At 53.7% G+C, this 22,618-nt stretch overlaps 1 protein-coding gene across 4 annotated transcripts; it reads right to left on the bottom strand.

Moving 5' to 3' along the window:
* Positions 1–18: 18 nt before the first annotated feature.
* CAMK1G (calcium/calmodulin dependent protein kinase IG) lies at positions 19–14,793 on the bottom strand. Of its 4 annotated transcripts, none has more exons than XM_064399026.1 (13): positions 14,638–14,793; positions 9,264–9,380; positions 7,162–7,290; positions 6,846–6,920; positions 6,170–6,308; positions 5,854–5,977; positions 5,288–5,363; positions 4,472–4,584; positions 3,575–3,653; positions 3,056–3,143; positions 2,130–2,677; positions 1,628–1,744; positions 19–584 (listed from the first exon to the last, which is right to left on the bottom strand). In XM_064399026.1, exons 2-12 carry the CDS (start codon positions 9,353–9,355, stop codon positions 1,651–1,653), a joined length of 1,557 nt encoding a protein of 518 aa, XP_064255096.1. In that variant the 5' UTR covers positions 9,356–9,380; positions 14,638–14,793; the 3' UTR covers positions 19–584; positions 1,628–1,650. The 4 variants fall into 4 exon arrangements, with proteins under 4 accessions (XP_064255096.1, XP_064255097.1, XP_064255095.1 ...); XM_064399027.1 differs by lacking the exon at positions 14,638–14,793 and adding an exon at positions 13,604–13,624; XM_064399025.1 differs by lacking the exon at positions 14,638–14,793 and adding an exon at positions 12,914–13,399.
* Positions 14,794–22,618: the final 7,825 nt, after the last annotated feature.

Raw genomic sequence — 22,618 nt, 5'->3', positions numbered from 1 at the left:
TGAATAACCAAGAGGCCCTTTACAAAACAAATCTCAGCTTTATTAAGCAAGTGTTCATTGTGCAATTACAGCCTTGGAAGGGGAGCTCAGACCTTGCTGTGGTATTGTCACACACAGGGAGGTTTCTAGCAGGTTCTCTCTCCTGCTGCACTGAGGGCTGGGCAGCTGAACTCCAGCGTGCCAAAGCCTGCACTAACCAAGCCCGAGGAGAGGGCTGTAAAAACAAGGGAGCTGCCACGGGGGGAAAGCTCTGCATGGCTTTGGTTTGTGGGGTTGGTGCTGTTCAGGGTGTTTGGGCAGTGACACCTGAGCAGGGAGCAGGAAACAGAAGCTCGCAGCACTGAGGATGCCCTATGGGAATGTACACTGGGTGTGGGAGCAGGAGCCTCAGACCTTCCCTCGCCTCCTCCCAGCTGGAACCATCCAGAAGCACCCGGAGCCGACGGCAGGGATGGATCCTGGCACTGCTGTGCCCCTGGGCCCTGCTGGTCACTGCTCTGCAGAGCTGCTGGCAGGGCAGAGCCTCCCTTCTGCTCCGCGTCTGGCTCTGAAGTGCAGAAAAGAGTAAAAGAGCCCTTCTGGTTCTGCAAGAGAGAGAATTCCAGGTGAGACTGGGCTGTGCTCCCCTGCCCTGCTCCCTGCAGATCGTGCTGCCAATGAGCCCCGGCGGGCGGGGACAGCTGGGGTCCCTCTGTGGCTCTGACAAAGGGCTGAGAGCTGGGGTCCCTCTGTGGCTCTGACAAAGGGCTGAGAGCTGGGGTCCCTCTGTGGCTCTGACAAAGGGCTGACAGCTGGGGTCCCTCTGTGGCTCTGACAAAGGGCTGCCACAGCACTGATTGCTGGAGTGGCCTCTCTGGACTCTGCAGTGGCTCTGACTCCATTGGTCTCTGCTGTTAATCGCTGTGCTCTGCAGTCCTGATCAAACAACCTCATCAGCAGAGACTGGCACAGGGCATGAGAGCAGGGAGCTCGCTTGATGTGGCTTTTGAGGAGAGCTGTGCCAGCAGGACACAGCTCTGGGACATTCCTCAGAGCAGCATCTGACAGCAAAGCTTCTCATGCTCGCACACAAGTGATCACAGCACTGAGCCGAGCTGTGGCCAGACAGGATCCAGGCTGCATCATTTTACTCTGCTTTACAAAACAAGCATCTCTGGGCTCTGCTCACAAAGACATTCGAGCCTGCCTGGGCCAAACCTGGCAAAGAGAGGAGCTGCCTGTGCTGAGCCCTGGAGCTGCAGCCCTTGTCAGCCCTGTGCTCACGGCCACAGCTGAGGCACGGCTGAACAGCCTAATCCCAGCTGAGGGAAGGTTTGCTCGCTGTTTTCCCATGAATAGCTGGAAATCAGTGTAGAGTTTGGTATGACAAACCCAAGCTTGGCTCCCTCTCTCACCCTGGGCAACCTCATTGGGATGTAAAAGTTGTGTTCTGAGTCAGGGCCCTGGCCCTGGTGGAAGCTGAGAGCTCTCATGGCTGGAGAGCTGCTGGTGAAAGGCTTTTTCTCTCGCAAAAAACCTGGGTTTGTTTATTTCATATACAGACACTGTGCTATTTGTGCCTTTCCCTTTTGCCTGCCCTAATTGGATTAATTAAGAGCAGCCGAAGATTGGACTGCAGGGCACTCACCTCTGACCATGTGGCTGCCTCCATCACATGATCAAACAAACTCCAGTTTGCCCAGTGCCACAGTGAGACGAGTGTTTACTGGTTTTCATTGGAACAAGAACCTCTGACTTGAAATGACTGGTTGGGAACGGGTGAAAGGGAGCAGAAAGAAGAGAAATTGCAATTATTTAGGATCATTCTGTAGGGGAATTGTGGTACAGAACACCAGCTGTCAGAGCAGGGCTGGGTGCAGTCCCTGCAGCCAGGGCAGGGTCTGGTCTCTCAGCACCAGCAGCTCGAGCCACTGGTAACTCTTGAGGAAAACCAGTGAGCTCCAGTTCATGGGAGCTGCGCCACCCAGCCTGGGCGCCCTGCTCACCTGGGACACCCAGCAGAGCCCGGGCTGGGCACAGCTTCCAGCCCAACAAAGCTGGCTCATCCCTCCCCTCCTCCCCCCACCTGGCCACGGCTCCTGTTCCCTTTCCATTTCCTGGAATTTAACGGGAAGGACCTGGATACCTACTGGGATTTTGAAGACTTTTTGAGCAGCACTGTCTCAGAGCAGGAGGACGCCTTCATCTTCTCATGGCCCACGCAGGAGGGGCTGCAGCCACAGGAGCTCCTGCCCGGGGGGCTGGGGGTGTCCGGCAGGGCCAGGCTGCTGTCCCCGGGCAGGGGTCCCTCCTCTGGGGGGCTGGGGGTGTCCGGCAGGGCCAGGCTGCTGTCCCCGGGCAGGGGTCCCTCCTCTGGGGGGCTGGGGGTGTCCGGCAGGGCCAGGCTGTTCTCTCCAGGCAGGGGTCCCTCTTCCAGGGGGCTTGGCAGCTTTTCCTCCCCCATCTCGGTGTCCTGCTGGGGCTGAGGGGGTCTGGGGGGGTTTGGGTGCCCCTGAGAGGGGCCCTGAGCTGTGTCCTTGTCATGGCTTGGCCCTGCTGGCGGGGGGGTCCCGGCGGGGCTGCTGGGCCTGGGGGGCTCTGAGGTCTCTGTGGCAGGGACAGAGCCCTCAGCTGCCCCGTGGCCGCTCATGTGCAGCTTCTTCATGTGGTGCACGACGGCCGCGGCGTTGAAGGCTTGCTGGGGAGGGAGACAAAAGCCCCAGTGAGCAGCTGGTGATGCCAGGACACGCTGTCCCCCCCCTGCCCCAGGTGACACCAGTGCTGTCAGCACTGGCTGTTTGGGATGGGCACATTCCTGCCATAAACATCTTTCCCAAGGAACAGCTGGGAATGACCCCCTGCCCTCTGCTCTGCTGGGAGAGCCCTGCAGCTCCATGATTGTGGTGAATCTCACTTTGGGAACATTGCTGCAGACAGCCTGTAAGCATCGGCTGCAGGCAGTTGCAGCTCTGGAGGATCCCAGTTCTGGGTGCTCACCCACCCTGCTCGGTGCTGGCTGACAGCAACTGGTGTTTGTTGGTGAAATGGCTGTGGGCTCCCGGCAGCAGCCACTTACCCTCCATTTGCTCTTCGCAAAGTTTTTCTGGATCTGAGCACTGACAGATGGGTAGATGTCACGGTGAAGGGCTGTATTTCCATTAATCCTGCAGATGGAAGAGAAGGAAATGGGCTCGTAGGCAGATGGCATTTGTAAGGCATTCCACATTCTGGAAGCACTGAGCTGCTTTGTACGTTCAATCAGCAATAATTAAACCCAAAGGAAAAACAGCAACAAAATGTAACACAAACACACACTTCAAAGCCTGGGAAAGCTCAGGGTGGGATTTCTCCTCTGCCTCTGTTTGTGGAGGCAAATATGCACAAATTGCATCTTTAATTATTCATGGTTTGCTTTCTTTGCTCACAAGAAGGAGCCAGCCCGGAGCGCGGGGGCGGCGGTGACGTTAATGATGTAGATGATGTTAATGACGTTAATGACGGGGTGGGGGACACTCCTGTTCCCCCTCCCACGGAGCACAGCGAGCGCACAGAGCGCCACTGGGGCTGCAGGAGCCCGGGGCAGCGCGAGCCTCACCAGGGGTGCCGCAGGGCCTCCTCGCAGGTGAACCTCGCGCTCGGGTTCTTCTCCAGGAGATGCCGGATGAAGTCCTTGGCTGTTTGGGAAAGGGGGAAAAGCAGACAGGGGTCATTGTCTCCTTCTTCCAGAGGTGATCCTAACATGGGGAATGCTGCTGGGTGAACAGCACAGAAGTCAGCCCCAAGAAGGGGTTTGTGTCCCTGCACCAGGGGAGGTTCAGGCTGGATTTTGGGAAGTCCTTCACTCAAAGAGTGGCCAGGCATTGGAAGGGGCTGGCCAGGGTGGTGGAGTCACCGTCCCTGAAAGTGCTCAAAAAATGAGAGATGGCACTTGGTGACGTGGCTTGGTGGGATTCAGTCAAAGGCTGGATTTGATCTTGGAGCTCTTTTCCAACCTTAATAATTCTGTGATTGCTCCAGTAAAGGAAGATTCTTAAAGTTACAGGCTCCAGATGAAAAAATATCAACTCTGCATGTACCAAACTTCACTCTTAAATTATGTGAGCTGGAGTTGAATTATTCACCTAAAAAATAACTCTAGAAACCATGAAGTGAAAACTGAGCAGATTTAGAAGTTGCCCTGAAGAGCTCTCACATCTCTCCCTGTTTTTTTTCCCCTTTGTTTTTCTTGCAGGAAGGATTGTGATGTTTGTTATTAAACCCCAGCTCACCCCCTGCTAGGTTTGTTTGTTTGTATAAAAGATTGATGTTGAAATAAGCCGTGAGGATGCTGCCTGCAGTGAGCTCCACGAGCAGCTTGGGCTGGTGAAGTGGTGGCTGATGGGACAGAGGAAAAAAATGGGGAAAAACTGCAAAGTTTCCCTTCTTACAGAACCACAGAATGGTTTGGTTCGGAAGGAGCCTCAAAGCTGACCCAGTGCCATCCCTTCATTACCTGACTCGGAGATGTCGTCCCAAAATGGAGACTCGAACTCGAAGTAGCCTTCCTTAATCTTCTCAAAGAGTTTGGATTCGGTTTCCTCATAGAAAGGAGGGTACCCACAGAGCCTGGAACAGAGCAGGGACAGGGGCCCTTCAGTGCCACACAGAGTGGCACAGGCTCCTCCACACACACACAGAGTGGCACAGGCTCCTCCACACACACAGAGTGGCACAGGCTCCTCCACACACACACAGAGTGGCACAGGCTCCTCCACACACACAGAGTGGCACAGGCTCCTCCACACACACACAGAGTGGCACAGGCTCCTCCACACACACACAGAGTGGCACAGGCTCCTCCACACACACACAGAGTGGCACAGGCTCCTCCACACACACACAGAGTGGCACAGGCTCCTCCACACACACACAGAGTGGCACAGGTTCCTCCGCAGCCACGCGAGCGAGGAGTGGCCGCGGTGACAAGGAGCTGCTCTGCCCCCTCCGCTGTCCCTCTCTGCTCAGGGATCAGCAAAGCTGCACAAAAGAGTTAAAAACTCCACTGCAGCAGCGAGAGGACAAAGCCACAGCTGGTACCGAGCTGAGAAGTGTGGGAGGAAACGAAACAAAAAGTCCCCGGGAGGATGGAACGGTATTTGTAGGGAACTGGAGAAAAACAAAGCACAGGCTGAGGCAGAGACAGAGCACATGGGGTTCCTCTCATCTCCTCTCCTGTGCTCGATTCCCCACATCCCTTTAATTCCTGTGTTTGGGCAGAGCCCGGGGCACTCGGGAGAGGAGCGGGATGCTGCTGCCTGCCGGTACTCACAGGATGTAGGTGATGACCCCGATGGACCAGCAGTCCACGGCTTTGCTGTAGGGCTTCTGGGCCAGCACTTCGGGGGCTGCAGGACAGCAAACCAAAGGGCAGCTCTGAGCAACAGTGAATTATCCAGCACTGGGGGAAGCAGCAGTTTGAGCCAGGAACAGCCCCATTGCCCAGCTGAATTGGGCTGTGGTTTTGGATCTTTTTTATGCCATTATACAGAAAGAACCACAGACAATCTCTGTCTGTGTGCTGAGGTTTAACCACAGAGCTGCATCCAGCCAGCACAGTCTGGTGGGAATTAAACAAAATCCCATTGCATTAAAATAATTTTTATAATTATTTTCAATAAATATATTGCCCTTTAAATGACCTTTTTTTTTGGATTTTTAAAATACTGATATTTTTCAGTCCCTACACTCATTTATAGGGTCTGTGCAGTGCATCTGTGAGTCCCATGATGTTACCAACATATTGCTGTATTTCTTTCTCTCTTCCAGGCACATCCTGTGCACAACCCTTTCTGCAGGAAATCCACCAGCACAAGCCCACTCCTGCCCCTGGCTCACCCACGTATCCTGGAGTCCCACAGGCCGTGGACATGATCCCGTTCTGCTCCATTTTCGACAGGCCGAAATCCGTGATCATGATTTTGGAGTTCTCCTCGGGGGTGAGGTACAGCAGGTTCTCAGGCTGTGGGCATGGTGAGTTCATGGTGAATTCACAGTGAGTTCATGGTGAATTCATGGTGAATTCACAGTGAATTCAAGGTGAGTTCATGGTGAATTCACGGTGAATTTATGGTGAGTTCACGGTGAGTTCATGGCGAAAGGGAGCAGGGGGAGAGTGGTGGGCAGAGCAGGTGAGGGGCACGGCAGGGCTCACCTTCAGGTCCCGGTGCACGATGCCGTTCTCGTGCAGGTATTTGACGGCTGTCAGCACCTGGTGGATCACCAGGCTGGCGTCCTTCTCCGTGTACACACCCCGCTCCAGGATCCTGTCAAACAGCTCTCCCCCAGACACCCTGGGGAGAGAAGAGCGCTGGGACAAACGTGGACAAAGCTTCTGCGTTAGCTCAGCTGAGCTGCTGCTCCTTTCTCAGCAGTTTTTGGAGGGTGATGGACGCTCCTGGGTGCAATGCCAGGCTGCCAGTGGGGATTGCTGCCAAAGCTGGGCAGTTTGGGTGAGCTTGTGAGGCAAGCCCTGCTAGGGCTGCGCTGCAGGGACCCACACAAGTGGCTGGAGGGCTTTGTTCTTTACTAAACCTTCAGTCAGGCAGCAGCAGCCGGGTGCTCAGAGCTGTTCCCTGCTGCTGACACAGTGCCCATTCCATTTCTAGAAACCCTGCGTGGCACAGCTTTAATTAGAAATACTTCTCTCTCTGCCCTGCTCAACTGTGAGGAATTAATTTGCATAAATAGATCCAAATCGTGGTTCAGAGGGTTGCTGTTAAACGGGGATGGGCCAAGGGGCCACAAGGAGTGCCCAGGTCGGTGCTGACATCCCTCACATGCCCCTGCTCCTGCCCTGGCCCCAAAGGAATGGCTCTGCTGGCACTCACAGCTGCATGACCAGGTAGAAGTGGGTTGTGCTCTCATAAATATCTTCCAAAGTCACGATGTTTTCGTGCTTTATTCTGCAAAGGGAAATGTGGGTCAGAAACAAATCCTGGCAAGGACAAAAGGGGGAAAACCCAGCAGACACCTTGCTTTAATCACCAGGGAGAGTTCACTGGGGGTTCTGGGGCTGCTGTCCCTCCCCCTGCATGGCCGAGGATCACTGATCCTTTTGGAGCACCAGGCACCATCAGTGGGGGCCAGACCCTTTATTTAAAGTCCCCAGCACATCAGGAGTGCTCCTTGCACTCTCACACTCACTTTTTCAGCACTGCTATTTCATTCTCCAGGCTGCTGTCCCTGGTGAGAGGAGACTTCTTGATGCATTTGAGAGCAAAGAGCTTGCCAGTGCTTTTCTGCTTCACCAGGAAAACTTCAGAGAAGGCACCTCTGCAGAGAGGGGGAGAAGCTGCATTTCAGGGGCTGCTGCTTCTGGGAACGGGAGGGGCAGGCAGAGAGGGGAGACAGCACAGAGAACTGTGTGGTGGGAACTTCATGTGGGTGCTGATTCTAAAGCTGGAACCGTACTGGAGCAGCCCCAAACTCAGGGTGTTCGAGGCAAGGTTATGCAATGTGAATAAAACCCATAATTTCTCTGTGGAGAAAATGTTCATTCTGCACAGTCCAGGAGGGAGCTGCAGTTCGGGTTGTGTCACCCAGCATTCTGCAAATCCAAAATGCAAAACAGCAGGAGAACCCTGTTAATCTTTAAATTCAGCCTGTGCTTGTTCTCCTGCCTGCAGAGGCTGTGGCCCTGTGTCCCCTCGGGGACAAAGTGACAGTGAGTGTCACACTGAGTGTCACAGTGAGTGTCACACTGAGTGTCACACTGAGTGTCTGCTCACCCCCAGCAGCAGCAGCAGCAGGTATTTATAACCTCCCTAAAGCCCCAATCCTGTCACAGCTTTGTCCCAGGAGCTGAGCACGAGGCTGGGGCAGTGACAGTGACCCTGGGCCAGGCCAGTCCTCACTAATCCTCATCAAACCTTAATGATGCAGCTCCTTAATTGGGGGCGTTAAATGGGACTTGCTGTGAGTCTGCAAAGCCCTGCAGGGAGCTGAGGGCAGGGCAAGGAAGGGCAGTGCTGAGGAGCCTGGGGGAAAGTGATAACAACTTGGAGGTGGTTTTAAGTCCCAGATCTTCATTTCAATTCTTCAGAGAGCTGAAACGACGCACGTGGGAAAAATCCCAATTTCTAATGCTAAATTTTCTTATTAAAGCAATAGTAGGAAATGAACAACCTACAAATCAGCTGCTGGGGCATCTGTTCTACATCTCTGTCCCAAACAGTTTATAATAATTATGCCCCTTATTAAAAATGATGAATCAACAAGTGGGCTAGGAGAGAACAAAGCTTCTTCTAACCTCGTTCCTTTAGTGAAAGCTGCTGGATAATTCAATTAATCTCTGAGGCTGACAAGGCACAGAATTTGGAGAAGCTGCTTCTTTGGGAGCTTTCTTGTGGGCTCAGAAGTCACAGAAAATTTGTCCATGACAGAACTTGCTGGTGGAGGTAATTCAATTCCTCCCCCACAACCTTGGAAATGTTTTGTTGTCTCATCCCCATGAATAGGCAAATGAAGCTGTTAACGCACAGGGAAGGATTGTACAACTCCAACATCCTTGTTTTTGTTTCATTCCCCGACTGAGTCAGGGTTCCTGAGCTAAATATACAACTTGTTATTGTCATTCTGTGCTGCGCCAGCCCCTGACCTTGCAGCAGCAGGAGTGGGGCAAAACCCCCAAAACCTTCCCTGCCAGAGAGGCTGCCTGGGGGTCAGAGGGGCTGCAGGGAGGGCAGGGGGCACCTGGGGCTGGCTGGGGGGGCTGGTGCTCTTTGGGAAGGATGAACCAGGAGTGGGAGCAGCAGTGTCCTGGGCACCCCTCACCTCTCCAGGACACCCCTCAGCTGCCCCTGGGCACACCTCACCTGCTCCTGGGCACCCCTCACCTGCTCCTGGGCACCCCACAGCTGCTCCTGGGCACCCCTCACCTGCTCCAGGACACCCCTCACCTGCTCCTGGGCACCCCACAGCTGCTCCTGGGCACCCCTCACCTGCTCCAGGACACCCCTCACCTGCTCCAGACACCCCTCACCTGCCCCTGGGCACCCCTCACCTGCCCCTGGGCACCCCTCAGCTGCTCCTGGCCTGTCCCAGAGCAGCAGGACAGGGACACTGACCAGGGCCAGGAAGGTCTGGGGATATTGGCCAGGGCTAGGAGGGCTTGGGGACATTGGGCAGGTCCAGGAGATCCCCGGGACATTGGGCAGGGCCAGGAGGGCCTGGGGACATTGGGCAGGGTCAGAAGGGTCTGGGGACATTGGGACATTGCTCCTCCCCAGGCCAGCGCTGGTACTCACGAGCCCAGGGCCTCCATGAAGATGAAGGTTTTGCGGATGTTGCTGGTCTGCTTCTTCCAGGAGCCGCTACCGTCCTCCTCCTTGCGCCCCATCTCCTCCAGAGTGGAAGCAGGAACGCTGCCAGGAGGAGGAGGAGGAGAGGTCATTGTCACTGTCACTGTGTCACTGTCACTGTCACTGTGTCACTGTCACTGTCACTGTGTCACTGTCACTGTGTCACGGTCTGTGCTCGCAGGCAGCCCAGGACTCGCCGCTCACAGCTGGAGTCACAGCTGCCCAAGGCCTGGGGGCTGTGAAATGCTCCCCAAACCCCTCAGAACTCGTCATGAGATCGGGTCTGGGGACGGGAGGGACACTGGAACCTGAGACAAGGGACAAACAGATATAGAAGTGACCCTGGGCAGCAGGGACATCCCTGCCAATGTCCTGTGGGCCAAGGGCTGTGGGGCACTGCTGAGCCTTCAGAAGACAAAGCAAAAGCTCTCCTGGATGTTTTTTATCCCTTTGGACAAGGCAGAAGTATGAAAGCAGAGAAAAAGCTGAAAGGTCTTTTTTCATGAGAGACTGCTTAGATATTGGATTCCTCCTGAACCTACTTTATCTCCTTAATTAGCACGTTTGCAGGGTTTTCAGCTCCTTGACACAATTTTTAAAGGTTAATTTAACATTATTGAAACCAAAATTGACTCAGTTGTAAACAGTTGAAGCCTGCAGTCCATGAGGCCTCACGAACTTGACCTTTATTTACCTCTTGGTTCTGATGCCTGTGGAACTCACAGAAATGCAGCTCCTTCTAGAGCCCAGCCTTATCTTGCTGTTTGAAATCAGGGAAGGTCAAAAGTCCTTCACAAAAATGCTGATCAATCAGTAGAAAACTTTCTGCCACTTATTTGAAGTTCCTAAATAATGTTTTCTTCGCAGTCATCTGCAAAGAAAACCCAAATCTACAGATCTGGAATAGCACAGAAAAAGAATTTGTTGGCAGAGAAGTTCAGCTGGTGATGGCAGGTGAGTTTTATCCACTTTAAATAAATACCAGACCTGGCAGGGTGGTGTGAGTGACAGGGAAAACTGAGAGGAACTCTCCATTCCTGTCCCTGGCTGCTGCCAACCAGAGAACACGAGGTGGAAAAAGAGAATAAAAGCCCCAAGTAGGTCAGTCTGGCCCTGGGGACAAGTGGCATTTTGGGCTCGTGTGCTGCAGCAGGAGCAGCTCATGGGACAGAGGGAACAGAGCGAGCCTCCTGCCCGGGCAGAGGTGGCTGTCCAGCACTGGGGGACAGGGGGAGGGACATTCACTGCTGAGAATTTGTCCCCTCCAAGCCCAGGGGTTCATTTGCCCAAGCCTGGCTCATTTCAGCTCCATCCCCAGAGTGTTTTGAGGTTTAATTCCTTGTGAATTCAACAAGTTCCCCGTTTGAAAGGGAGTTTTGCTGCCAAGGGAAGGAGGGTCGTGTTTTCCTCACTCAGTGAACCATGTGCTCCTCTCAGAGCTGCTCCTGCTGTCCCCTGGTGTGGCAGTGCTGCTGGGGACAGGCTGAGGAGCAGCCCCCACTCCCTGCCCTGGGGCTGCTTTCCTGCTTCCTCAGTTTCCCTGTGCCATCAGCACCAGGCATTCGTGCCTCTCCGGAGGAGGGGGAGTAGATGGAGCTGTTCTGGAGCAAAGAATGGAATGTCTGAGCTCCTGAGGTGGGAAGCTGCCCACGGCAGGGGGGAAGGGGATGATCTTTGAGGTCCCCAAACCACCCTGTGATCCCAGCAGTGCTCAGGTGATGGACATTCCCCCCTGTGCTCCTGCTGGACCACATCCTACCCCTGGATTTCCCTCTTTGGGTGCCAGGGGAAGGCTTTGCCCAGGGGTGGGTGCAGCACACAGCCCCCCAGCCCAGCAGCTGTGGGGTGGGGAGAATAGGGGTCCCCTGAGTCTGCGGGGGCTCCCCTTGGTCTCTCTCTGCCTGAATCACCTGTTGCACTCACAGCTGCTCACAGTGCAGTGCTCGATGTAGCTGTTGTTTGTCTTTTGTTATTTGTTCAAGCTCTGTGCAAGAATCCCCAAAGCACAGATTGGTTTGGGTTGAAGGGACCTCAAAGCCCCTCCAGTGCCACCCCAGCCATGGGCAGGGACCCCTCCCACTGTCCCAGGCTGCTCCAGCCTGGCCCTGGGCACTGCCGGGGATCCAGGGGCACTCCCAGCTGCTCTGGGCACCCTGTGCCCTTCCCAGTGCCAACCCTGGGTTCATGGATGGACTCCCTCAGCTGGAGAAACCACCTCCAGCAGTGGGACCATGGCAGAGGCTGGGCAAACCCCTGGTGCTGGGATTTCCTGCCCTGCTCTGTGCCCACCTGCACACTGCCACCCCTGCCGTGCCCTCCTCCCCTGTCAGCTCCACCCTGACCCCAGCCTGGCATGCACACGGAGGGCACCCATGGGCACCTGCAATTCACATGATTTTAAATAATTATTTAAACAATTCACAGGATTTTAACCCCTGATCCCAGCGAGGGGCTGTGGTGCCCTTGTGCCCGTTCACCTCCGGGCAGTGCCAGCACACCTGTGTGCCAGGGTTGCATAATGAGACTGAAAAGCTCATTAAGTAATGCAGGTGAGACCCTGTGGAGCTGGGAGTGAAAAGGTCAGTAAGTGATGCAGGTGAGACCCTGTGGAGCTGGGAGTGAAAAGGTCAGTAAGTGATGCAGGTGAGACCCTCTGGGGCTGTGAAGTGCATGACACAGCTCTGATCTGTGGAGCTGCCCCATCCTAACAAACACAGCCACACGCAGGGCTTCACCTGAGTTTCTGTCCTGGACAGAAGATAAAAACAAGTGTGGTATCAGTGTCTGACCTCTGGGCTCTCCTGCAGCCTGAGCCAGCCGAGCTCTGCCCTGGCTGATCCTGCACGGCGCTGCTCAGGGTGCAAGGCTTGTTATTATGACCTTGCTTAAATCTTTGCCGAGGAAATCTGCTCTGCTTCCACATCCCACAGCAAGGAATCCTTCTGCAGCCAGCCCCTGGTTCTGAATGGATGCTCTGCATTAGCAGAACGATTGTAAGTCATGATTAATGGTCTCGTGACAAACTTCCATGTGCAGGGGGAGCAGACATGCAGCTTGCAGGGCTTTGCCTTTGCAATTAGAAGTTTATAGGAAAAAAGGGGGATAAAAATTCAAAGGGCTTTGATTTAAAAAAAAAAAATACAGCAAAGCAAGCAAATCTGCACGTGAATGAATGAATGAATGGGTGAATGAATGAATGAAGTGCCAGGGCAGCCTCCGTGTTCGGGGACAAAAGAACAAGAAATTGAAGCCACGAGCTCGCCATTAAAAACAAATCCACACCAAAGCTCCCGTATCCCCCCACCACGCCGCCCATTCCAAGGCAACTTGGGGGACACTTGCAAAATCTCCATTTTCATTGTAAATAGCCCAGACTCCCCACAGCACTTTGGATGGAAAATGTCAGAGACAGCTTTCCATGAAACCGCGGAATGCAACACGAGTGCTGGGGGATACCACGGAGGAGAAGTCCTCTGCTGTTTCCCTGCCACGAGATCAAACCCATTTAAAGCCAAGCAGGTGAGCAGGGCTCCCACCCGCGTCGCTGCAGGAGCAGGAACAGCAAATGGCTTGCAAGGAAAGAAAATTTTGCTTACCCAAGTCAGCACAGACAAAGCAACTCCTGTTGGCTGCTCGTGCTCGGCGCCGAGTCTGCGGGGATTAGAGCTCGGGAGGAGGAGGAGGAGGAGGAGGAGGAGGAGGAGGAGATGGAGCCCAGCTGGTAACCAGGGAGTCACCAGGGGCACGGGGACGATGCAGCAGGGCTGGGAGCCCCGGTGGCAGCGGGCTGAGGGCTGGAGCTGGGCGTGCAGCAGCCGTGCACACCGAGCCTCCCTCCCCATCCCGACAGCTCCTCAGGGCTTGGACACCGCCCTATGGCCTTGGCATGGGCTGGCAGAGCTGGCACCTCTGGGGCACTGCCCTGGGAGGGACAGGCTGTCCAGGCAGAGGATGCTCCTCACTGTCTCTGAATGGCACAAACCTGGAGAGAATCACTGGGCAGAGGTTGACCGCCATGGCTGAATTTGGGGCTGTTGTACCCCCCACATTGGCTGTGTTTTGACTTTCAAACCCTCCCTGCGAGTGCCTTCACACAGGAAGAGAGGAAATCTGAATAATTCTTTGAATCTTTTCTACGGTGTGGGATTTTTAGAGCTGGCAATAACAACTTTACTGACTGCATTCTCAGTTGATTTACACTGCCATCTAGAATAACGCATGGGAAAAGTCCACATCATTGTGGAGTTTAGTTTTATGTCAGGAATAAATCAGCTCTGAGGCAATACCTGAACACCACCTTCTTTTTCTCAGGGTATTTTCCCTCAGGAGCTTGGTTCCAAGGCGAAAGCTCTTGGGTGTTGCTCCTGTCTTTGCTGGTCGGGCTCCATCTCTGGGATTTCGGGCAGGATTCCTGGATGTGCCTCTGGATTCCTTTAGTGCAGGGTTTGGGTGGAATTTGCACGGATTTTCCCTTGAAAGCCTTGTAAGGCCTCACCTGTGGAGTGAGGAGTCCCGCTGCTGGGGAGACACCAGAGCCAGAGTGGGGTGGGAGGCTTTTGGGGGGTTTAGTGGGTTTATTTAGTTTATTAGAGGGGTAGATTAGGGGAGATTATTGGGATTTATTAGGGGGGTTTATTAGATTTATTAGGGGAGGTTATTGGGGTTTATTAGGGGGGTTTATTAGATTTATTAGGGGAGGTTATTGGGGTTTATTAGGGGGGTTTATTAGATTTATTAGAGGAGTAAATTAGGGGAGGTTATTGGGGTTTATTAGGGGCATTTATTTGGCTTATTGGGAGGTTTATTAGGGGAGTTTGGGGGGTTTATTATAGGGGTTTATTCAGGGGAGTTTGGGGTGTTTATTAGGGTTTTTTTGGGGGTGTTTATTAGGGCTTTTTTGGGGGGGGTTATTTGGGTTTTTTGGGAGTGTTTATTAGGGATGGTTTTGTGGGATTTATTGGGTTTTTAGGGGTGTTTATTAGGGGTTTTTTGAGGGGTTTATTAGGGGTTTTTTTTTGGTGTGTTTATTAGGGGGTTCCCAGCCATCCCGGGGTGGTTTGGAGCAGCTCAAGGTGAGGAGCACAAAGAGAAGCTCGGCCGTGCCAACCCCAGAGCTGTTTGGGGGAGGTGGCTGTGCCAGCCCAGCCCTGCCTGGCCCCTGCAGACCCCACCGGGCACGAACCCACAGCCCCACAGGGCCCCGAGGAAGAAACCTTCCCGGGAGCAAGGAAGGGGAGCAGAGCTCCTCGTCTGCAGCGCTCCCACACCCCAGAGCTCAGAGCTCAGCCTTCAGAAGCAGCCAGAGACAAACAGCACCAACCTGGAGTGAGGGGAACAGCTCCCGAGGGCTCAGCTGGGCAGGAGCCGATGGAGATGGGGGCTCTGACCTTCCTGGTGGAAATCTGGGCCAGCAGCAGCGCAGGGACCCGTGCTGAGCTGGAGCTGAAATAGCTGCTGTTACCCAGATCAGCAGGGAAAGCTGCACTGCTGGCTGTGCTGTGAATCAGACTGAGGGGGTGCCAGGGAAACAGCAAATGCTCAGCACAGCCCCTCTGCACGGGGGGAAGGGGCTGCTGTGCCCATCCCTGGGCAGAAGCACCTGGAACACGCCTGGGAGGAAAATAAAGATATCTCCTGAGTGTCATGGAAGAGATGGAGAGGGGATTTTACAGAGGCAGCTGCTGAGAGGACAAGGAGGAGCGTTTTTAAACTGGAAGAGGGAAGATTTGGAGTGGATGCTGGGAGGGAATCCCTCCCTGGGAGGGTGGGCAGCCCTGGCACAGGTGCCCAGAGCAGCTGGGGCTGCCCCTGCATCCCTGGCAGTGCCCAAGGCCAGGCTGGGCAGGGCTGGGAGCACCTGGCACAGGGGAAGGTGGAAATGGATGATCTTTAATATCCCTTCCCCGCAGACCCTCAGTGAGAGGGGAACAGGGTCCTTTGGGCAGGAGCTGTGTGCCCGGGGTCACGGGGAGGGTTTTGAGCCAGGACACCCCGAATGCACACACACACTCAGCAGGCAGACACAGGGCCAGGACTGGCATCCCTGGGCTGTCCTGGAGCCCGGCTCAGCTCCTCTCAGCCCTGGCTGTGCCTCACCCGGGCTGCCCGGGTGGCCCTTGGGGACACGGGTCCCTGTGGCAGGGCTGGGGGACGCTGGGCTCGACGTTCCTGAAGGATTTTCCCAACCCAAAGCGTTGTGTGACCGAGGCCAGGCTGGGACAGCCCCGGGAGCATCCCGGGCTGGAGCCAGCAGAGAGCACTGCAGCACAGGCGATGAGCCCCGGCAGCGCCAGAACCCGGCAGGGAGAGCCCTGCAGAAAGGAAAGTTGTGCCAACCCCAGTGCTGCCGTCGGGGCTCTGAGCGGCTGCCCAGGGGCAGGTTCTGCGGCAGAGCTCCTTGAAATAAAGCGCATTTCAAGAAGGCATTCCTGGGAGCATTGTTCACTTTTCTCTGGTGCCCTAAACTGGTTCTGTAAGGCAGGGAGGCTCCTTCATCCATGGCACGGCTGGGAACGAGCTGGGGAGGGGCTGGAAACTCTGAGTCCACCTTGCCTCCATTGGAAGGAGCTGCTCCTTTCTCCAGGCTTTATTTTTAAACTTCCGTGGATAAATTGGTGAATGAGTTACCCAAGGAACTCAGTCTCAGGTTTTGCACGTTCTCCTTAACCTGGGAATTCTGGTCCCGGTGACTACCTGGTAACCACTCATTTAAAAATGGCAAAGAATCATGTCCTTAGCTGCTGATTAACACTACTGTTAATTACCCTGTTCATTTACTGCACGGCTTCATTATCTGTCCCCAAATAATTCCATCCATCTCTTGCGTCTCCATCATTTCCATACAAACCTGCTTTTCTGGGACACCCAAACCACCATCCCCAAACTGACCCCAGCAGCCAGGCCTTGGGGTTTGGGGCTTTGGGGTTTTGGGGTTTTGGGGCTTTGGGTCCTTGGGGTTTTGGGGCTTTGGGGCTGCATTTCTCCAACCTGAGCTCTGAGAGCCCCCACGAGCAGAGGTTTGATTGGACACCCTTGGCCACCCTGTGTGGAATTCCAGCCTCACATTCCCAGCCCACACAGAGCCCTTCCTGTGCTGCCAGTTCATACCCAGAGCTGACTAAGAGGAAGCCAATTAGGAACCTAAAAGGGCCTTTCATTAGACTTTTGAAAAATCCGGTGCTAATTACGCAGGTCTGAATGGATGTTTGCTCAAGGGGTTAATTATGCATCCCTGAAGAGCAAAACTTCCTTCAGTGCATCTGGGGAGGCTCAGGGAGCCGAGGCTGCTGCAGGCTTTGCTGCCCTGGGGCCTTCATCCCCTCCTCATCTTCATCCCCTCCTCATCTTCATCCCCTGCTCATCTGCTGGGAGGAGCAGCCAGGGGTGCCCACCCTCGCTGGTGTGGGGCTGTGCTGGGCTCTGGTTCGTGTCCTTCCCTCTGGGCTGCTCTGACTGCACCAAGGGCAGCTCCCAGCACCGTCCCCAGCCTTTGGGATTCCCTGGAAGCTTCGGCTGGGACAGGAGCACAGTGGGAATGGAAGCTCAGCCTCCTCCAGAAGCCCCCAGGGAGGTGCCTGCCCTGCCCAGGGCCCCGTGCTCTTGGGGAGAAGTCAATACTTCAACTTCTACAGGCAAAGAAGGCAGCAGGAGCCACGGAATTCAGAACTTCCAGAGCCATTCCCTTTACACCTTGTGGCTGTACAATATTCCCTCCCGAGCAGAGGACTGACCACAGGATGGCTTTTGCAGTGGGGGGACAAGGGAGGGTTCCCTGGGGACCCCGCAGGGCCTGGGCTGGCTCCGTGCTCGCCCCCAGCCCCCTCAGCACCTCCTGCCCATGAAATGTGTAAACCAGCACGAGTTCACTGGGACATGAACATCTCGGTGTTTGTGTGCTCCTCTGCTCGTGCTGCACAAGCCCACCCTCGCTCTTCCCCTCAGGAAAAACGAATTCAAAGAGAAGGAAGAGAAAACCAGACCGTTTTCCCGAGGCCACAGAATGTCTCAGATATCCATTTCAAGGTGTTTATTGAGCCTTTCATCCCCCTCCCCGACTGCTGGGGCTGAATTCCCTGCCTGGCAACAGATGGGGCACCGATTTATTTTTAGCAATTTGTTTGCTTTGATTGAACCCTCAAACACCACCCTAAGCCCATGCAGCACCTCGGGGGCTGCAAGGTGGGCTGAACTCTGCAGCAGGGAGTTCAGGACAGGAGCTCCTGGGCTGGGAACATCCCAGCTTGGGGTGTTGCCCTCCCACCCTGGCCTGGTCAGAGCCATTAATTTCATTCCACAGGAGGGGCCCTGCAGGAATGCCTCAGCCTGACCCCTCCCTCAATCCCACAGAAGTTTGGAGATGCCTCACACAGCCCCAAAACAGGCACGTCACCCCTGTGTGCAGTCCCTGCACAGGATTCCCTCAGCTCTTTGCTAAAATTACCCTTTCAGGCACAGGGAGCTGCCTTAGACCCCTCCTTTTGTGCCTCCCCACAAATGGCTTTTAATAATTAAGGGTAATGGAGGAGCTCTGATTGGATTCCTCACTCAGATGGTTAATTGAGTATTTCTAAATAAGTTACAAAATGTGTTCCTTTGGACTCAGCTCCTTTTGCTCTATCCAGACTAAAATACACTGTTCTCCAGAGAGTTCTTTTTTGAGAATTGACTGAAGATAATTATTTCAGATAATTAAGATCACTGAGCAAAGTAATTTAATTTTCTTCCCTGCCTCTCCCTCCCTCCAAGAAATGTAAATGTCTGTGGAAGAGTGGATCAATAAAAGAACCTTTCCAAAGGTTAACTTGGCCAAGGGTGTTGTTGAGCTGGGAGAGACCAGCATGGAGTGAAATCCAGCAGAGATGTTTGGAAAAGTACTGAGATCTCCAATTAAATTATTCCCCCCACCAATATTTTTTTTCTGAGTTTATTTTTGGATTTGTATGTTTTGTTTTTGTGTTTGTGTTTGTTTTTGTTTTTGTTTGGTTTTTTGGTTTTGTTTTTCTTTTAAATCTTCATGTTGGCCAAGGCAGGTGAAGCTCTATGGCCACATGATTTTATTGAAATCTGCTCTGGGCAGACCCAGCAGTGAGGGAGATGATGAGGGAAAGGTGGATTGTGCTCAGATGGGGAATTCACTGCAGCAAACCTTTGGCAAAGCTGTGCTGGGACAGCAGCAGAGAAATGGAACTCGGGGCCTGTAGAGGAGTGGATAAGCTGCGTGAGAAAATGTATCTGAGGCTTTTACTTTCTTTTTGTGCCTGGTTTTCTGGCTTTTTTACTTTCTCTGAACACCTGCTTGCTGCACAGAGAGCAGGGCTGGTCAGGGCTCTGGCCTCCCAGTGTTTGTGCGGGGAGCTGGTGATATTTGTACAAAAAACATCTTTTCTGTCCCCTTGCCCTGTGACCACAGCTCTCAGGCTGCAAGTGGAGAAAGTGCCCAGCCTCTCATCACAGACACGGGAAAAATAACAATGCTAAGTCTTTCTTAAGCAGCTTTTGGGATTTCAGCCTGACCCAGACCTATGTCCTGAGCTGTGCCCTGGGCTCAGAGCTGCTCCCAGCTGGGTCAGACCTGCCTGAGCTGGGGCTGGGGGCAGGGGAGGAACCTCTCAGGGCTGCAGGAACCCTGCTAGGAATGGTTCTGAATATTGGAAACCAAATATTGCATACTGGATACTAGATACAAAATAACAGATACTAAATACTGCATACTGGATACTATATAGTAAATATAGATATTAAATTCCAAATACTGGATACTATATAGTAAATAATAGATACTAAATACTGGATACCTGGTTTATTTTAGCCCAAATCCACTGCTAATGGCTGCACACTTCCGTGAAAGCTTCCCGTGGTGTGTTCATGATCATTTCTGTTTTACAAGGGCCACTCAGCAAAGCACAAACACTTCAGTGCCCTGCTTTGAAGCTGCTGGGGAGGTGAGCACCGAAGATCTGCTGTCTTAATTGGAACAAGAGGTTACAGAGATGCTAATACCTGATCGTGCAGGGCTGACAGAGAGGATTAAAGGCGGTGCAATCAGATGCCTGTAAAGCAGAGGACTCTGGATGCTGGGGGGTTCATCCTGAGCTCACATCCATGGGTTGTGGCGTCCCTTTCTCGGCTGAAGGAGCTCCTTGGTGCTGGGAGTGCCTGGGACAGGGATGGGAGCAGCCAGGAGGGTCTGAATCCCCCAGGAATTCAGGTGCTGGCTCTCCCAGGGTGTCTGTGTGCGACAAGTTACACTCAACCTGTCTCAAGGTGGTAAAAATCTTGCAGCAATTAATTAACTTATTGTATTTCTGATGTTGGCTGTGCCTCCTTGGCACCCAGAGGATCTCAGCTCTTTGATCTGGGGGTGTGATTTATTGGGCAATTACACATCCCCACACCATCACTCATGCTGGGAAGAGGTGCTGTGATCTCATCAGTCTGGGCAAACGTGACATGGAAGGACTTTTATCAAATGGAGGGGGGCTGATGGATGGAGGAGCCAGGGAAGTATTGATTGGAGCCAATATATTATTTTCTACATGAATATTGTGCAGACAGTGGCAGCTAGAGCCCCTGCATGGTCCTGGTGCTCCTCCATGATGAGGAATTACCCTTCAGTGCAGTTCCACTGCAGTGAGGGATGGTGCTCTGGGACCTTCAGTGACTTCGCAGGGAAATGTTTGTTCTTTAATTATGGAAAGAAAGAGGCAAACTGCACAATTGTTTTTCAGGCAGAAACGACGTCAGGGGAACGCTCTGGGAGTTGGAGCTCCCTGTGAGTGCTGCTGGTTTGGGGATGGCTCAGGAGCGCTCAGTGTGTCCTGGGGTGGCTGTGGCACTGCCGGGGTCCCTGTTGGGGTGAGCACAGCCAGGGCAGCCCGGGGCTGTGGTGTCTCCCCAGGAACACCGAGTTCCAGGAGCTCCGTGGGCTCCTCCAGAGGCTCCAAAGGGAGCTGGAGCCAGCCCCGAGTGGATAAACATCACTGCAGCTCTGGGAGCTGAGAAAGGTGGGATCAGGAGAGGTTTTTAGTCTTGGTTTAGTCCTGGTGCCTCTCCTGACTCAGCTCCAGAACAATCCAGGGCCTGGGTTCTCCTTTTGATTCCTCCCACTTCAAGGTGGTCCCTGTGAGTTTAGCAGAGCTTTGCTGGGTGGGACTGATGTGCTCCCCTGCTGTCTGTTCTGCCTTTTAATCCTGCATTTATTAGCCAGAGTTCTGCCCATATTCATCAGGACCAGATGGTGATAAGGACTTGTGGCTTAAAAATTACCATCCTCCTTTTCTTCCCTGACCAGCAGCGGGAAGGAGGGGATTAATCTTGGACTGAAATCTTTGGTTCTTGGCCGGCTCAGAAGTCATCAGGAGATAACCAGGAATGAGACTGAGCCCCTGGCTTGTGCTGACTGATGAAAAGGTGAAGAACCTGCAGGATTCGGGGGTTGGTTGAGCTCAGGCAGCTTGGTCCAAGGTCCTGTTGTCCAGACAGGGAAGATTTTCACCGAGTTCCTGCACCAGAGGGATGGGGGTGAGTTTGAGCTGTTTAAATAAAAAACGAGGGAGGTTTTCTCGCAGCCCTTGCTCTGTTTGTCCGTCCGGGGCAGCCCTGCAGGAGGGTCCCATCCTGGCAGCCCGGGGGCTGCAGGGTCGCTGTATTCTCGCCGGTCCCCACTGGAGGTCACTGGAACATTGGTTACCATTGTCCCCTAGAACAAAGGAGCTGCCAAACGGACGACTGACGAAATTAATGTTTGAAATTTTCATGATTTTTATCAGTTTCACGTATGAAAATAAATCTCCAAATTGCTCATAATCCCTGCGTGCAATGGGTATTTTATAAACAGTTCTTATGCCCCGAGGAGACATCAACAGAGGCTTTATTTTACAGAAGTATGACTCAACTGCCAGGAATTTTGAGCAAAGCTCCTCTAATGGGTTCTCTGTGCCCCAGCTTTCTTTGTCATACCCTGATGGATGTGTCAGAAGTTCTAAAACACACCTGAAGCCATTCCGTGGTTACCAGCAGGAAGCCTAAAAGTTGCCATGGCCATCACGGCATGGTGTTTGTGTTGTTAAAAATGCTGGGGAGAGGATGAGCAGCTCCAGGTTTGCAAAGCTCATTTTATAAAGATCAGTTCCAATCACGGAAGCAAATATTTTATTTCTTTCTCCCTCTGTCCCTGCCCACTCAGATTTTTGGGAAGTCTGCTCAGATCCCTCCTGCCCCCCCGGCATGAGCAGCCCCAGCACTCGGGGCTGGAGCAGGAGCAGCTGATGAAGGAACAGGAGCTAATTATCAGCAATAAGGAAAGTTTGGCAACTCGTCACAGACTCATCAGTGCAAAGCAAAGCTGCTTCTCAACCCGTCTATCAAAGTGCAGTTGCTGTTAATGATAGACTGAATAATAATTAGTATTAACTAAAAGGATCCCTTTCTATTCCCCAGCGATATTTAAAGCCAAGCAGCAGACTCCTGGCTTTGGGTGAGATCCAGCTTCAATATAGCTCTGGGATTTATATTTCAGGCTTTAGACAGGGAGCGAATTGGTGGAATTTGTGTCAGCTCCCGGCAAGCCCGGTGCCGTGTGCTGGAAGCGTTCCCTGGGTGCTCCCGGAGCTCAGAGGGAGCCCGGGCCCGGGGGAGGAGCTGGGGATTGCCATTGCAGGGGGGAGCTCCTGGGGATGTGCTCCCACAGCCTGGATCCTGCGGGGCAGGGCTCACACCCCATGGAGCAGGATCACACAGCCCATAGCCTGGATCCTGTAGGATCACACACACCCCATGGAGCAGGATCCTGCAGGATCACACACCCAAGGAGCAGGATCACACAGCCCATGGAGCAGGATCACACACCCCATGGCCTGGATCCTGTAGGATCACACACATCCCATGGAGCAGGATCCTGCAGGATCACACACACATGGAGCAGGATCCTGCAGTTCCAGGGCTCACACACACCCCATGGAGCAGGAGGGAGCTGGGGCTGCAGCACTCTGCACTATTTCTGTCAGAGAAGCACGGACCCATGCAATCATCAGTCAGGGTGGTTTGGGAGGGTTAAAGGTCATTTATTCCATCCCCCTTGCACTGCCCCTGCTGCCCCCAGCCCAGTCTGAGCTGTGCAGGAGCTGTGGGGGCTCTGCCTCTGGCACACAGAGCCCTGGGGGTCAGCCCTGCTGCCACCTCAGCACACCGGGGCTGTGCTCGGGGGCTCTCTGAGCCTCATCCTCCTCCTGGAGAGCCCCGAGCTGGATTGAGGCCCTGAAGGGATGAAAGGCTCCCTGCCTGGGAGCCCTGAAGGAATGAGA

Source organism: Passer domesticus, chromosome 25, assembly GCF_036417665.1.
Source record: "Passer domesticus isolate bPasDom1 chromosome 25, bPasDom1.hap1, whole genome shotgun sequence".
Lineage (NCBI taxonomy): Eukaryota > Metazoa > Chordata > Aves > Passeriformes > Passeridae > Passer > Passer domesticus.
This window is presented reverse-complemented; position numbering and strand designations above follow the sequence as displayed.